The sequence below is a fragment of the Myxine glutinosa genome, chromosome 7 (genome assembly GCF_964187855.1).
Source record: "Myxine glutinosa chromosome 7, kmMyxGlut1.1, whole genome shotgun sequence".
Taxonomy (NCBI): domain Eukaryota; kingdom Metazoa; phylum Chordata; class Myxini; order Myxiniformes; family Myxinidae; genus Myxine; species Myxine glutinosa.
In genome coordinates this window covers 49,046,245-49,063,821 of record NC_136267.1, presented here as the reverse complement: position 1 = coordinate 49,063,821, position 17,577 = coordinate 49,046,245, and the positions used below count along the sequence as shown (strand labels likewise).

The following is a 17,577-nucleotide window of genomic DNA, read 5'->3' as shown; positions in this document are numbered from 1 at the left end:
GAGACGGGCCCGTTTATCCTGGGGTATTAAGAATAAGACTGTTTAAGGCTGCCCTGTGTGCTTCTTCTTCCTCTTCCTATCCTGTACATTTCTTTCGTTTCCTCTTCTCCTTCTTGTACATTGTTAATAAATTGCTTTGTTCTTCCTATTTTCTTGGTTTCCTCTCCATCCGATCGCATCAGTCTTTTCTCCAATTGGGTAAGTGTGGCACGATCGCAACCGCTATAATCGGGTCTAGTCATTTGTTAACAGCTCGGATCGCGGATTGCTATCCGCTCGGCATTTTCCATCATATACGTGGTTTGAGCGGGAGTTATTCCCTCGTTTCCGGTCGGCGTTAGTAATTAGGTAGTAGTGAACCCCTAGGCCTAACCCCTAGACCCACCAGACTCGGGCCCGTCACACTCACACAGGCAATTGCAGGCAGGATGCTGTTCAGGCCAAAACGCACCGACTTGGTCGCCCAGGAACGGCCCCGCCCGGCTCTCCACGGTCCCAGCACATCCCGTGCAGAAGGCAAGCAGGTGGTAGAAGGATCCTCGTAGCGCGTCTCCCGAAAAAAAGGCAGCCGATGAGGTAGGAAGGAAAAGTCCGCGTCTCTCAGCGCGGCTGGCAGTTACACAGCGCGTTATCACTCGCGTAACTCGATGCACTATATGCGGCTCGGCTTCAAGCTCCACCGAGCGTCACTTTCATATGAGTGCATATCCTGGTTCATGCGCGTCTTTCTCCACTCAATGCCAACTCAGTCGTCGTACCTCAATTGCTGCTCGAACTCCTCTGCTCACCGCGCGCACTCTCCTCACGAGTCCCCTCTCGTCAGTCCTCCTGGGGGCTTTGCGCGACGGGTTATATCTGCCACGCCCTGAGCCTTCTCGAACCTTCCAACCACGCCCTGTGATGCAGTGCTGCAGCCACACCCTGTGAGCCCTCATTGGCGGCTCGCGCTTACCGTCAGCTTCTCTGCCGCCCTCATTCGGTCCCGCCCCGACCCTCCTAGCCGGTCTCGTGTTAATTCTCGCCAAAAAGCCCAAGGCAGCATTAAGAGACGTAAGGCGATGGAGGCGGCATAGGACAATGGAAGCGATGAAAGGACCTATTCTCCTTACTCTACTCAACGCAAAACTAACACAGGAAAATGACTGAGCTCACAAATGCTAAGAAATAACTGAACTATCGCGAGGCTACATGTTGTTTGTGTGACTAACTATGAGGGGGAAATTTAACCTTTATTATACAAAACTCAAAACCGCAACACTACCCCTTTCCCTCGTCAGACTCGTCCCCGGGTCGAACCTACAAAAATTGGAACGACCGGTTTTTGAGGAAGTTCTGGAAATTAACTTTCACTTTTACATGTGACATATAGATGTGGTTCCCTCTAACATTTACTCTAACCCATGTGTGCGACAGTTTTAAAACACTAAATATGTCCCACCTATTGCGTTGAGTAGCTACTCTAACAGAATCACGCCCACAATTAACCGAATCCGGAATTTGTCAAACTAAACATATAGCCGGTGGGCAGCATTTTATATACAAGCACAAAAACTTACTCCTTATTTACAGTTCTATGACCCAGGACCTGTCCTTTTTAGCCGCGTCGCAGACGCTGCTCATAGAGTGCACTCTGCTGTTGTTGTTGTTACCACGTCTTCTTCTTCTTCTTCTTCTTCTTCTTGTTGTTGTTCTTGCAGAGAAGACAAAACCTCAAAGCTCCACCCATTCTGGGAACCATAGCTCCACCCATTCTGGGAGAGCCTTCATATAAACAAATATCCACCATTTTATTAACTCGCATAGCTTTGAGGCCTGTTTTGTAGGCCCGTGGTGTCTTCCTCTCACACAGTTTTCTTTCAAATCAAATTCGATATATCATTTCATTTTTCACAGTCGCCAACATAGTTTTAGACTCGGTTGAAAAAAAACGGGAAGAAAATGCGATGAAAGTTGCCCTTTATAGAACGAAATGAATTCTCAAAGGCCTGTAACTTCAAGTCCATTGACATATTTTTTTTTTTTAAATCGCGGCATGCTCAGTCATACACCGCCCGAAATAAGAGACGGGAAAATGCCGAGATATATATATTTTGTTTAAATCGCGGCATGCTCAGTCATACACCGCCCGAAATAACAGACGGGAAAATGCCGAGATATATAAAAAATTCGTCCATTTGATGACAATCGTCACGATGAAATATTTAATTTATACGTCGTCACAATAATGTGGAGAGAGGAGCATAGCTTCGTTCACGTGTCGCCACATACGGGAAATTGCCGAGATATATATATTTTTACATCGCGGCATGGTCAGTCATACACCGCCTGAAATAACAGACGGGAAAATGCCGAGATATATTAAAAATTCGTCGCCACACACGGGAAATTGCCGAGATATATTTTCACTTTGCACAAAAATAACATCAAGTAATCGAATCAATAGGAATGTCCTGTGCTTATAACATCGACGTTATAGGCACAGCTGCATCTAGGCATTGTGTAACATCGACGCGGCTTTTGTTTTAATTAAAACTTTTTGTACTTGTTGGAAAGAAGATTGGAGGGGAGAGAAAGCACAGCAAAATACACAAAACACACTCATCATCATCACATTTGCTGCTTGCTTCTTGCATCTTGCTTCTTGCATCTTGCTTCTTGCATCTTCTGTGTGCATATATCAAACCGGCAAGCCCCCGACCGGCATACAGGCCATTCCTGCTCTTCAGGGCTAATTAAACTTCCAAATCTTCTCGTCCCTAGCATACCATAATAAAAACACACAAATAATTCGTTTTATTTTATTTCTCTGCCAGGCAGGGCCAACCCTATGTGGTCCGACTGCGTGACATTGATGCCACTCAAAACAAGTGGTCCGAAGATGCAAGGTGAATTTGCAGCAAGGTGCTACACAGCAGAGGTGCAAGGCCACAAAACTTGTGGTCCATAGTGTGTGTGGTGCAGCAAAGTGTTTGTGGCAGCAAGGTGCTACACAGGTGCAGCAAAGTTATACAAAAGGATATGGCAGCAGAGTGCTGCGCAAGTCGGCTGCACAGATGTAGCAAAGTGCAGTAGGGATGCTGCACAGATGTAGCAAGGTGCAGCAAGGAACGCTGCACAGGTCGATGGTGCTGCAGAGTTCCACCTCCAAAATGGTCCTGGGGTGGGGGGGAGAGACAAAGCATGACCAGCAAAGCGGAAAGGGCGCATAGGTACACAGCAAAACAAGGTAATGCAGCACAAGGGGCGCGGAAGAGCGAGCAGAGCAGGCTCGTCCCTATCTGTTCGTACCCCCCAACGTCAGCTTACATTACCCTAGCCCTTTTTGTATTTACAAATTCGTCTCTACGTCTTGTCTCCCATATCCCCCTCTAACTCAAATTCGTCTCCCAATCCCTCCCAGGAAGGAAGGAATGGAACAACACAATGTCCCATCATGTCCTGATGCATCTCACTTACTCAAACAGTTCACTTGGCCTTGGTGTGGAGCTTCGTCCCCCTTGGTGAATGGCTGTGGATGGCGCGAAGGGGGTTTCTCTTCTCCTAACTACACTACTGAAATTTACTCATTTACACTACCCGGGGTCATACCCTGCCAATCGGCCATCTTTAAACTATGTGGTTCTACAAACCGAATTCCCAATGCCCACTCTGCCCTTGAAATTTGGGTCTCACTCCTACAAATTTTCACACTGTGCCCTTGCACAATTTCGGGGCTGGGTCGTGTGGCTCCACTAGCAGGTCTACCTACCTGCGCACCTCCGCCACTGAAGTCGCCACCCAAGCTTACCTGCTCCTGCGACTACCTAAACTGGGGAAGGCCCCTCCTGGCTCTTTACCGCCCTGATGCCCACCTTGGCATTGGGCTACCCCGGTCCTTCCTTTGGATCCTCGGGCCCCACTCAACAACTCACAACTACCCGAACTGGCTCCCAGAGCCTACCTGCGGCCTCACCTGGCCGACAAACTACCAGTGGCGGAGTGCCCCAATAACCATACGCACCAATTAAACCACACGCCCAGCCATGTCACTGACTCATGCACCCTCCAAAGCACTACTTTGCCACTACCCGCACCACTGGTGTCAATATCCATACAAATTTTGCCTATACCCTCTACCTGGGTTTACACTACCCCCCAGGCTTTCGCGAATGGGTTCCACGCTTCCCCCATTCAATCCTTCGCACCTTGCATTCCACACCTTTTATTCCACACCAAGCATTCCACGCCAAATTTCTCACACACCATTTATTTCGCACACCACTTTTGTCTCGCGCACCATTTATTTCCACTAATCAAATGTATTGCACACCTTTTGTGCTCACACACTACTTTTCTCGCACACTACTTTCCATACACTTCAACACAACTCCGTTTGTCTTACTCACAATTCCTCACACATACAGCATCATCTATCTAACTGCTTTTCCCCTAAAACTCGTGCTTCCCCGTCATCCCATTAAACTAAGCACTCCCTTCGTCATTAACAACCATCTAAGCTACCTACGTCCCCACTATAGTACAAATGTCCCTACTTAATTGTCATGTCTCTAAGGTCTGCCTTCTAATTCCCTAACAATTATCCTAGCCCTCCCTCGGCTAGCTTCGGTGCCCCATGGAGGTAACTATCGCTGGCCCCCCATGTGCCTGTCACTGCCATCCCCCTAATCTAATGCTCATGGGCCCTGATCGTGTGAGGAATGGTCAAACTACCATTCCCCCACGTAGGGTACACTATCCTCATTCGTCCACTACACTTGAGCCTCTCCGTGTGGGAATACGTCGTCACAGCTCAGCTTCGAAAGGCCGAGCGATGCATGCGGTTGGTTAGTCTACTGTATGTGGTGTCCGCCCGGCATTTTCGATCCAGGGGAAGAGGCATGGACGGGCCGAGGTTCAGGGCTCCATCTCTGCGCGGGGCCTCGCGGTCCCACGCACTGTGGCCCAACCGCCCACGGTCGGAGCATCGCACCCGCAAAGGTGCGCGGCTCCGAACTCTCCTACCTCCCCTTGAACCTTGCCGATTGTCTTTGCCGCCACGTCGCGGCACCAAACATACAGGGCGGGGTCCGGCACGGGTCGTGCACGGTGGTCCTTGTGAAACCGCCGCACCACCGATCCCGGCCGGTCCCTCCTGCACACAACTCACCGAGGGCTCACGTCGGCTATCCGTCGCGCTAAACGCTACCCCGGTCGGTGTCGATGCTGGAGCCGCGTTCTCACCACTCGCGACCCACTCCGCACTCGCACACCGAGGCGTCCCTGCACCTCCCATACACTTCGTTACACACTTTTCTGTTACACACTCAGGTGTGCATTCTCCCTCGCACACCGTACTCGCACCTGCACACCAGGCGCACTCACACCTTTCACACACTCCGTTACACACTCTGTAACACCCCCGGGTGTGCACTCCTGCACACACTTTACAACACGCTCTGGTGTACACTCCTGCACACTCTCTGTAACACACTCTACCCGCACACAGTCTGTAACACCCACAGGTGTGCACTCTCCGGGTACACACCCAATCTTCGCACACTTTTTCTCTACACTCTCGGGTGTGCACTTCTTCGCACACTCTAACACACTTTTCTCGCACACACTCGCGCTCCGGTGCACACTTTTCTCTCACACGCGCGCCAGTCGCCCTCGTACACCGCACAATGGACCTTCCACGACCGCCCGGGTTTCGTTTCTCTCCCAAGCGCGTCAAAACCCTTTTCACGCCAAACACACTCGCACCATTATTCCTACCCACTTTGGGGACCTTCTTTCCCGCCAGCACCTGCAAACTTTCCATTTGGTTAGCAAGCCCGACATCACGATGCAAATACAGACTTTGTACAAATCCCATTACTTTCCTCTGTGATTCGTTTTCTATCTCTGCCATCTCTTCGGCCCCAATTGCTCCTTCAATTTGAATTATTTCTTCGATCCTAATGATTTCTTTTTCTACAGAAATCTCCGTGTGGGAATACGTCGTCACATTGAGAACACAGTTGTGAGGGGCCCCATACCTCGACTGTCGGCGCCCATAAAATTTCTTTTTCCAATTTGATGATCGCCGGTTTCTCTACACCCCGTGTCACGATTTCTATACTCCCGGTCAACTTAGCTGCACTCTGCCCATGCTCGCTCCCCACGTGTTCCTCACCCCGCGTCACCTCGTCGCGTCCCAATGCGACCTCCTCGCTCATCCTGCGCCTTATGTCCTTCCCCACTTTTTTTATGTCCTTCTTTGACGCTGCCATCATTTTTTCCAATTCCCGGGTGGATTTGTCCCCCATTTCTTTCCTTTCCCGGGTGGATTTGTCACTTTGGGCGTCCATTTGTTTTTCCAATCGATCCGCCTCCAATTTTATGGATGCCTGTATTTGCGCCATAAACAATTGCATGTACCTTGGCACCGCGGGCTCGGCTTCCGCCACCACGTGCGAGGCGCCGCCATTTTCTACCCCTGCTGCCGGCCCTTCATCACTTTCCTCCTCTTCTACCAACTCTTCCTGTGGGTCCTGGGTCATTAATTCTTCTTCATCATCTACCCCCACCGGCATTCGACCGTCTTGGCTAGCCATGGTACGAATTAAATTTGGTTTTAATACTAAATTTCGTCTGCTCGCAATTTGGGGCCAATTCGTCCAAATAATTTTTGTTAGGGTTCCAAATCCCACTCCCGGACACCAATTGTTACGGCCAATATGTACAATTGGTGTCCAAAATCTTGGTGTTCAAAAATTTTGTCCAGGGTTCCAAATCCCACTCCTGACACCAATTGTTATGGTTCTACGCCGCCCTTCTTACCCTTACCAAGGGGGGATAAAGCCCCTTGTTCTTTCTGGGCTTGGCGGAACCGAGAGACTTGAAACGCATCTTCCGGGCAAATGCAAGGTAGGGTTTCGGGACCAAGTCTCGCTCGTACCTAAATCCCTGCGCCGCCACTGAAGCGGGGAAGCAAGCCTCGCATGAGCGACGTGTGATTTTAGTACACCGAGCGGATTGCGTACCACGTGGTCAGTGCAGTCACCGTTAAATATTGGACCCCGATTCGAGCGATTATACTCGTACACGCTTAGTCAATGAGGAAATCACAAGAACGATCGAATGGAAGGAAGAACACAGGTTTAATTATTATTTACACGTATGTACAAGGATCGGTAGAAGCAGAGACACAGAGCAGAACTTAAACAGTCTTATTCTTAACTCCTGGACTCGGGCCCGTCACTCTCACACAGGGAATTGCAGGCAGGTTGATGTTCAGGCCAAACGCGCCGACTTGGTCGTCCAGGAACGGCCCCGTCCGGCTCTCCTCGGTCACAGCACATCCCGCGAAGAAGGCAAGCAGGCGGTGGAAGGATCCTCATAGCGCATCTCCCGAACAAAAGGCAGCCGATGAGGTAGGAAGGAAAAAGTACGCGTCTCTCAGCGTGGCTGGCGGTTACACAGCGCGTTATCACTCGCGTAACTAAATGCACTATACGCGGCTCGGCTTCAAGCTCAACCGAGCGTCACTTTCATATGAGCGCGTATCCTGGTGCATGCGCGTCTTTCTCCGCTCAATGCCAATTCAGTCCTCGTACCTCAATTGCTGCTCGAACTCCACTGCTCACCGCGCGCCTGGAACTCAACATTCTCCTGGGGGCTTTGTGCGACCGCTTATATCTACACGCCCCGATCCTTCTCGAACCTTCTCGAACCTTCCAACCACGCCCTGTGACGCAGTGCTGCCGCCACACCCTGTGAGCCCTGATTGGTGGCTCGCGCTTACCGTCAGCTTCTCTGCCGCCCTCATTCGGTCCCGCCCCGACCCTCCAGGCCGGCCTCGTGTTAATTCGCGCCAAAAAGCCAAAGGCAGCACAAAGAGACGTAAGGCGATGGAGGCGGGATAAGGCAATGGAAGTAGGAGCAGGACCTATTCTCCTTACTCTACTCAATGCAGAACTAACACAGTAAAGGACTATTCTCACAAATACTAAGAGATAACTGCACTATCGCGAGGCTACGTGTTGTTTGTGTGACTAGCTATGAGGGGGAAATTTAACGTTTATTATACAAACTGTTACCAAAACTCAAAACCGCAACAATATATTTATATATACTGTATATATATATTTATATATATATATTTATATATACTGTATATATATATATATATATATATATAAATATATATGTGTGTATATATGTGTGTATATATGTGTGTGTATATGTGTGTGTGTATATATATATGTATATGTTCAGGTGGAGAGAAAGGGAGAGAGACAGAGACAGACAGAGAGAGAGAGAGAGACACAGAGAGAGAGACACAGAGAGAGAGAGAGAGAGAGAGAGATAGAGAGAGAGAGATAGAGACAGAGATAGAGACAGAGACAGAGACAGAGACAGAGATAGAGACAGAGAGAGAGATATCTCATGTGCTCTCATCGGTGTTTTCTCAAAGAAAAAAAAGTGGGGGCAATACCCCTGGGCACTCACCTGTTGGAATAAAGCAGTATACTACCCCGAATAAAGTTATTTTAAACCAATTGCAATGGTTGCTGGGAGACATGGCAGCATGTAGAATCATACTGATGTAATCATAAGACTTTAAACAAACAAACAAAAAAATCCTTATGTTGGAGGCAATCTTTTGTACGTGTGATGAGGGGCAATTTTTCTTTTGCTTTGGAGTTATTTTTAAGGGGTAAAGAATATAAATCGCTCTTTTAAGAACCAGCACTCGGTACAAACTGTAAACCTTTTACTTTTCTTGTTATTCCGCAATTGAAACTTTTAAACAGCACTTGAGTATTAACAGTAATATTCTACTTGTGCCATTTGCAGGTGCAATGTCCAAACGACTGAAGTGGGCTACAGATATTGAGAAGTCTGTTTTGATTAATAACTTGGAAAATCGAGGCTGGCAGAGAGTGGAAACCGATGGAGATTGGAATATATACTGGTAAGTTGGGGAAACATGACATTTTACAGTTGGTTGTTGATGTGGTTGAAAGTATAGGCCCCTTATCAAGCAGGATATGTATGTCCGTGTATCCGTCCTGTGCACGGAAGCCGCTGAATTATAGAAAATGTCTGGAAACCCAAATTAGTGGCAACCATCTATCATACCCGAGTAATTACACTCACGAAGATAACCGAGCAGTTCGGAGGTGTTTTTTTTATCCTAATCCGTTGAATTAATATGATCGTTAGTATGATGCTAAACAAACACTGGCAGAATTTCACATATCAGGCGCATGAAAGTACAAACTGACATTTATGGTTGCCAGATAAAACCCCATTTACCCACACGTGGATGAACGGGAGTGAATCAGTCGAAGCGAGAATAAAACCAAATAGAAACACAGTTATTCACAGGAAAAGGAAAAGGAAAAGGTTGAGCTAAAATAACGTTAAATAAATAAATAAACAAGAAGACGTCATGCGTAGCACGATACTTGCAAAGTCCGCCCCCCCCCCCACTCCCCCAAAAGTTTTCCAATGAATGATCGTCTTAAGGACATTTTCCCAGCTAGAGCGGGGGTTAGCCTTGCGGGCCCCATGACAATCATGGTTCCCTGTTTGAGGCAATGTTTTTATGGCCGGATGCCCTTCCTGACGCCAACCCTTGGTCACGCTCTTACGATGCGCAGGGATACGGTACACCCATTTCAAACCATTCCAATGATACAGCAAATTGTCCATTTCATGAAGATGAAAAATTTACAATCTTGATCAAAGCTCGTGTCAACAGGATGAAAAGTGATGATTTTGGAAGGTTGACCTTGGGTTGACCTTTGACCTTTTGACCTCAAAAATAGTTAGTTTCCCTATTTAGTGACTCAATGTGCAAATGCGGTTCAATTTTCAAGTCAATTGGATGAAAATTGAGGATATAAAAAATTTGGCCTATGTTGACCTTTTGGCCTATTGCCCTCAAAAATAGATGGTGGTTGAATTCAGTGACCATATATATAAATCCTCTTAGAAGTTCAAGTCAATCAAATGAAAATTGGTGATTTTAGAAATTTGGCCTATGTTGACCTTTTGGTCTGTGTTTACCTAAAATATAATACGTGGTTGAATTCAGTGACCAGATATGCAAGTCCTCTTCAAATTTCAAGTCAATTGGATGAAAATTGAGGATTTTAGAAATTTGGCCTATGTTGACCTTTTGGCCTATGTTGACCTTTTGGCCTATGTTGACCTTTTGGCCTATGTTGACCTCAAGAATACTTGGTGGTTGAATTCAGTGACCAGAAATGCAAGTCCTCTTCAAATTTCAAGTCAATTGGATGAAAATTGAGGATTTTAGAATTTTGGCCTATGTTGACCATTTGGCCTATGTTGACCTCAGGAATACTTGGTGGTTGAATTCAGTGACCAGATATGCAAGTCCTCTTCAAATTTCAAGTCAATTGGATGAAAATTGAGGATTTTAGAAATGTGGCCAAAGTTGATGACCTTTGGCCTATGTTGACCTTTTGACCTATTGACCCCAAAACAATAGGCTTCTTGCTTTTGACCAACTCTACCATTTGGTGAAGTTTCGTGAAGATCGGTTGAAAATTGTGACCTGTAGGCCGGTGACAAACAGACAAACAGACAAACAGACAAACAGACAGACAGACAGACAGACAGACAGACAGAACCACAAACACAACCGACCAATATACTTGAAAAATCTTCGATTTTGCAAGTAATAACCCCAAGGACAACGTGCTTATAAGATTTGTTTTATTTGACACCAGTCGGAGAAGTAAGCAAATCCAATATCTGGTTGTGCATTTAAAACAAGACTGGTAGTTTAACAACAGCGTAGCCAGGCTTGGATCTGCTGAGTGGAGAATCTACTGTTCCACTGTCATGTGATCAGATCCTCAGCTCTGATTGGTGGACGTTGTGAGGGGCATACATCCACCGGACAGAGAGCCAAACGCTGTTCCAGACGGCATTGCCCTAAGGGCTATGCCATAAAAAATATGGCTGCCGAACCACGTGACCGATGACGTTGTAGTGGTTACCTTATGCACATGTCGCGGTTACCTTATTCACTTATCCGCATGTGACGGTTACCATTACGATGGGTTTGTTCTAACCCACACACACGGGCGTTTGGTTGTGTCGTCGTGACGCACGCGCGGCTGTTGGAGCCACGCCCTCCGAAGAGGGTGCTTGTTTTATATAAGCCGTTACAACTTCCGTTCGTGAGCAGTTGCTGGAGATTTCTGTACAATAAACTACCTTTTGTACCCAACGAAATGGCCTCTTCTTATCGTCTTCGGCAACCGCTAAAACGTCATCAAAAAAGTTTCTCGACCAATTTCTTCCTCGATCACACTCAAGATATTTCATACTGATCGGATCAAGCGTTCTACTTGTCGATTTATGATGTCATAATAAACACACCTATGACATCATCATTAACATATGTTATTCCCCATGGGGAATACTTTGCAATGAGCCACCTTTCAATTTATTCCATGCAGTGGTTTCAGAGAATTAAAGGTGCAAAGTTTTTTTGGTTTTTCATGTGCACAATACGGAAGTGGTGGTCGCCTTCCTGGTGCGACGTTACTTATACGGTGTCAAGGGAGAGATTAGCATCAAGGTGGTCTGAGCATTTGGGTTCCCCTTTTAGGCCAGGGTAAATGCTTGTTTTGACAAGATTTTCATGATTTTTCATAACCTTGTAATTTGATCTTTGGGTAAAAGTACATGTGTTTAGGTTTTCTATAATAATCTAGTTTTTTAAACCATTTCTTGAATGAAAGGCATTTCTCAATAGAGGAAGATGTGTCCAAGGCTAAAGGTTAAAATGCTGGCTTGCACACTGCCCCTAGTGATTATTATTTATTAGGAGAGATATTCTATTGCTTTCCCCCCATTTCTTTGTAGGGCAAGCATACAGAGCACCCGTGCACTGTTCAGTGTTGAAAGTGGGCACCGCCTGGCCGATGACCAGCTGGTTAATCACTTTCCAAACCACTACGAGTTGACACGCAAAGACCTGATGGTGAAAAACATAAAACGCTATCGGCGAGAGCTTGAACGAGAAGGCAATCCATTGGCAGAGCGCGATCATGATGGACACTATGTACACTTGGGTGTGTTGCAAAGTGCTTTACTATGCGACCTACAATCCCACACAACCTACAACATAACACTACAACACCACGCAATACAGTGCACCAGTCCTTTGCTCCAATGAAGGCTTAATTTGTCTGAAATGTCAGCTTCTGTTTGCTTCCCACATCAGTTAGCATACTCCGATCAGCAAACGGTACAAACTGTAAATTTTTCCATTGTTCCAACATTTAATCCATTGTTCCACCACTCTTTGTTATTGCTTGTTTCTTCACTTGTTAGTCCATTGTTTGCATGTTTATCCACACATCTTGTTTCCTATGATTAGTTTTCAATAGAACCGCCTTTAGAGGCCATTTTTTCCCCGCAGAGTGGGGGTTGGCCTTTTTTGGGTACCATGGTCCCCTTTTTGAAGCAATGTTTTACGGCCAGATGCCCTTCCTGCCGCCAACCCTGTTAGTCGCCTCTTACGACACACAGGGAATTACCAGTGAACTCGTCCTCAATTTGTCGACCTCGGAAGGATGACAGGCTGAGTCAACCCCCCTGGCATTAATTCAGCAATCAGCTGGGATTCCAACCCAGGATCCGAGGATCCCAAGCCAGCACCTTAACCGCGAAGCAAACACCAGGCTTGATTAGTTTTCAATAGGTGAATATTAATGTAATATTACCCTAAGCATCTGTGATATTTACACATATATATTGTTAAGTTTATGGGGGTAGGTAAGAGAATACCGTGGGAAAGGTAGGATTGATAGAAATAGTATGGACCATGTGACGTGTAGGAGCATTTCGATGTAATAAATAGGGGAAATGTAGCCGAAGGTTGTGTTTAAATGTGCATCATACGAGGAGTGATGCCGTGTTAATAAGTAGTAGGGATGCAGGATAATTTCCCCTGTTTGTAATACCCTCTGTGGCTATCCCTAACATTTATAACATCAGCTGGCCAAGCTATTCACACTCCAATGGACACCAAAGGCAAAGGACCACCTAGGAGAGGTGGAGCTGCAATGGTTTGTTGGACCAGGGACGGGACCGGCAAGCCACGCTCCCCCCCCACCCCCCGGAGTGAAGTGGCCCGATGACATGGGCGTCGCGCGAGCGCGAAGAAAAGCTTAGAGATTCTGCCTTTAGCGGTGTGTTCTGGCCACTCTGCCATAAAGCCCAGATCGGTGGAGTGTTGCAGTGATGGTTGTCCTTCTGGAAGTTTCTCCCATCTCCACACAGGATCTCTGGAGCTCAGCCAGAGTGACCATCGGGTTCTTGGTCACCTCTCTTACCAAGGCCCTTCTCCCCCGATTGCTCAGTTTGGCCGGGCGGCCAGCTCTAGGAAGAGTCCTGGTTGTTCCGAACTTCTTCCATTTAAGAATTATGGAGGCCACTGTGCTCTTGGGAACCTTCAATGTAGCAGAATTTTTTTTGTAGGCTTCCTCAGATCTGTGCCTCGACACAATCCTGTCTCTGAGCTCTGCAGGCAGTTCCTTCGACCTCATAGCTTGGTTTTTGCTCTGATATGCAGCGTCAGGTGTGAGACCTTACATAGACAGGTGTGTGCCTTTCCAAATCATGTCCAATCAATTGAATTTACCACAGGTGGACTCCAAACTAGGTGTAGAAACATCTCAAAGATGATGAAGAGAAATGGGAGGCACCTCAGCTAAATTTCAAGTGTCATAGCAAAGGGTCTGAATACTTATGTAAATGTGATATTTCAGTTTTTTCTTTTTAATAAATTTGCAAAACTTTCTAAAATCCTGTTTTCTCTATGTCATTATGGGGTATTGAGTGTAGATTGATGAGGGAAAAAATGAATTTAAACGATTTCAGCATAAGGCTGCAACATAACAAAATGTGAAAAAAGTGAAGGGGTCTGAATACTTTCTGAATGCACTGTAGGTGGCTATAGGTGATCCCATGGGTACGGTATTGGGGGTGGAAAGGCCATGATCCGTTCTGGGACTGCAGACTCACCTGACGTGACTCTCGGGATTCGCACACGGAAACCGGAATTGACCCGCGGCTGTTACAATATTTCCTTATCTTGTATATTTTTCTGTGATATTCTATTGTACCAACAATGCATTCACAATTTAATTGGAATTACTTTGGTGTTTGTAACTCCTCCATGCGTATCGCTCGTGTTTCCATAACTCATGACTATGATGAGCCCAATAGCTTACTGCTGCAAAAGATACTTTGAGATATTGTTTGTATTTAAAATAGCATAGAAGAGACATCCTAAAGTCCGTTTTGAAGAATGTTACACAAGATTACACAGCATAACATGCTATATATAGCTACACCTTACTCTACCTTTTTCTACATTTACGCTTTACAACTTCTGTTGATGTTTTCTTGGTTTCTGAGAAGTCATGCCTTGGTGTTTATATTGCAATGGAAGGTTGCATGCAACTAACAAAGTTGTGCCCTCAAAAGTCTCATGGATCTATCACAGCACAATTCTGACTTTAAGAACACTAACATTTTCATCGTGGCCTACCCTGGTGGGAGCATCATCATTAGAATCGCGTAATGACTTTTTAAAGGGACAGGGACAGTGTTGTGAATATAGTGTCAGCTCTTCATGCTTTACATCATGGTAAGCATTACGTCACACTAAAATTCGATCTTGGATGGTTTGTGCTTCTTATCCGACTTAGATTTTGTTCCTGTGACCTTCCTGCTTCCTGGGGACTACAGTCTATTTGTGGAAGAGTTCCGGAAAAGCCCACACAGCACGTGGATTGCGAAGCCTTGTGGTCGCGCACAGGGCCAAGGAATCTTCCTTGTGACACGTCTGTCGCATGTGCGCAAATGGGCACGGGAAGGGAAGGTACCCACGTGAGTTTACCAATAGGCCGGAAATGTTTTGACATTGCTAAATGGGGAGAAATAGAGGAAGTTCTCTTTTTTAAAGTTTCCATACCGGTGTGAAGCAAAGCTAAACTAGAACGGGCACTCGGTAGAGCGCATACCTTCGCCGCAGCTACTGTTCTGTACTTGGCATGGGAGTGTAGGGAACAGAACAGTGAACAGTTTGGTGCTGATTTCATGCAAATCGGATAAGAATTGACCGAGTTATGACAAAAAACGCACATTTTGCAAGGTCGTGACCCCCCTGACCTTTGACCCCCAACCGCTAACAAGGGTAATGTCTTCACTGGGTCATGTCGTATATCACAAGATCGGGCATTGAATTCTGAACATTTTGGCATTAGTTGCATGCCAATTGGATAAAAATTGACCGCGCTATGGTAAAAATACGATTTTGACCTTTTCGTGACCTTGACCTTGACCTTTGACCCGATTGCTCCCAAAATCTAATCAAATGTGTCCCGTATAATAACCAATCATCCCACCAAATTTCATGCAATTCGGTTAAATACTTTTTGAGTTATGCGAATAACATACACACACACACACAGACATACAAATAAATACACAGCGATCAAAACATAACCTTCCGCTTTTGCGAAGGTAACAACTCAACGAGCAACCTCAACAGCTGTTCTGCAAGGGGCAATTTTAACAGCTAAAAAAATGGTACAAGTCATCGACACACAGCGATCCTTTATGTTTACGTGTGACATGTTAACATGAGGGCATGACCTTTGAACGCACGGACTGGATTTAGTTGTAGAGCTTTGGCAGGTACTAAACACACACCTTTTCACCAAAATTGTTGTGCCAGTACACCCGAACTTGAAATCAACTCTCCCAAACCTGTGCTGGCATATTTTCCCCATAATGAAAAGCAACATGTGTTTTATAAAGTTTGTTGAAACTGTTGAATTAGGTGATCATGCCGTGTTTATCAAGAATCGGGTGGTGATGAATCACATCAGGTGTTGTAATCAAATGCAGTACGATGAGGTAATAGATGGGGGTGGAATAGTTTTGGGTGCCAGAGGCTTGAAATATTTCCATCACTTTGGATCTTCGTAAGTCAATTTTACAGGGTGTCCCGTAATCCCCTTTAGCCCCACGTTAACAAGGGTTTTTTTGTTGTCGGGGTAAGGGTTTTTGAAGATGACGCAAGATACGAGTTACCAGTGTCCCTTTACATTAGAAGAGCAGTTAGTGATGAGTCATTGGGTGCATGAATGTAATCAGACTAGAAAACTCCTGAGCAAGTCGTTTGACGACTTTCAAGCCAGATTTCACAAAGACCCTGAAAATATGTGAAACTATAAAATCGAAAGGCCCACTTAGGTTTGGTCTCAATTAAAGGTCACATGAAAAGGAAAGATCACTTGATCAAATAACTGAACAAATGCAGCACTGGGGTATCAGGAGGAACAAAAAAGACAAAGATAGAGTCCGGAGAAACCTGGATAGGATTCAGGTTTCAACTCTTACTCTACCCTCAAACTCATCCAGGTGCAGTCAGGTGAACCCGACAAAATATTTACAAGATTCACACCTCCATAGACAAAAAACGAGAAGGAAAGAAAGGAGAGATGGAGGATAAATAAACAAATAAATCATGCCTAACACACACACGCACACACAACCTAACCTAACCTAAACCTAACCACACCTAACCTACCTTAACCTAACATGACCTACCCTAACCTAACAACAGAATGTACACAGCAATTCACCAGCACACAAATCAATATACAGGCCCTCTATTTATATTGAAATTCCCCTTCCTGTAAACACTAATGACATACTTCCTGTTTAAATCATGACAATTTTTTTTTTTTAAGCTAATGAAAGATGTAGAAGAGAAAGAAACACAGATCAAGCAAAGAAGAGCAACAATGGACCTAGCCTTCAGCAGTTACTCCACAAATCTCAAACGCGGAAAGAGAGACAGAGACACAGAGAGACAGAAACACAGATACACAGAGACACACAGAGACACAGAGACACAGAGACACAGATACACAGAGACACAGAGAGACAGAGAAACAGAGAGACAGAGAAACAGAAAGACAGAAACACAGATACACAGAGACACACAGAGACACAGAGACACAGAGACACAGATACACAGAGACACAGAGAGACAGAGAAACAGAGAGACAGAGAAACAGAAAGACAGATACACAGACACACAGAGACACAGAGACACAGAGACACAGATACACAGAGACACAGATACACAGAGACACAGAGAGACAGAGACACAGAGAGACAGAGACACAGAGACAGAGACACACAGACAGAGACACACAGAGAAACACAGAGAGACACAGAGACACACAGAGAGACACAGAGACACACAGAGAGACAGAGACACACAGAGAGACAGAGAGACAGAGAGACAGAGAGACAGAGAGAGAGAGAGAGAGAGAGAGAGAGAGAGAGAGAGAGAGAGACAGAGACACAGAGACAGAGACAGAGACACAGAGACAGAGACACACAGACAGAGACACACAGAGAAACACAGAGAGACACAGAGACACACAGAGAGACACAGAGACACACAGAGAGACAGAGACACAGAGAGACAGAAACACAGATACACAGAGACACACAGACACACAGAGACACAGAGAC

The 17,577-nt window shown here is 45.9% G+C and overlaps 1 protein-coding gene across 6 annotated transcripts in view; it reads left to right on the top strand.

Moving 5' to 3' along the window:
• Positions 1-17,577, top strand: part of TTLL1 (TTL family tubulin polyglutamylase complex subunit L1) — a 45,997-nt gene that overhangs the window by 2,715 nt on the left and 25,705 nt on the right. For all 6 annotated transcript variants that reach the window (XM_068122270.2, XM_068122271.2, XM_068122272.2 and 3 more), the window contains exons 2-4: positions 8,821-8,938; positions 11,875-12,083; positions 14,730-14,910. In XM_068122270.2, the coding sequence (XP_067978371.2) occupies positions 8,821-8,938; positions 11,875-12,083; positions 14,730-14,910 (508 nt within the window). The remainder of the gene's footprint in view (positions 1-8,820; positions 8,939-11,874; positions 12,084-14,729; positions 14,911-17,577) is intronic.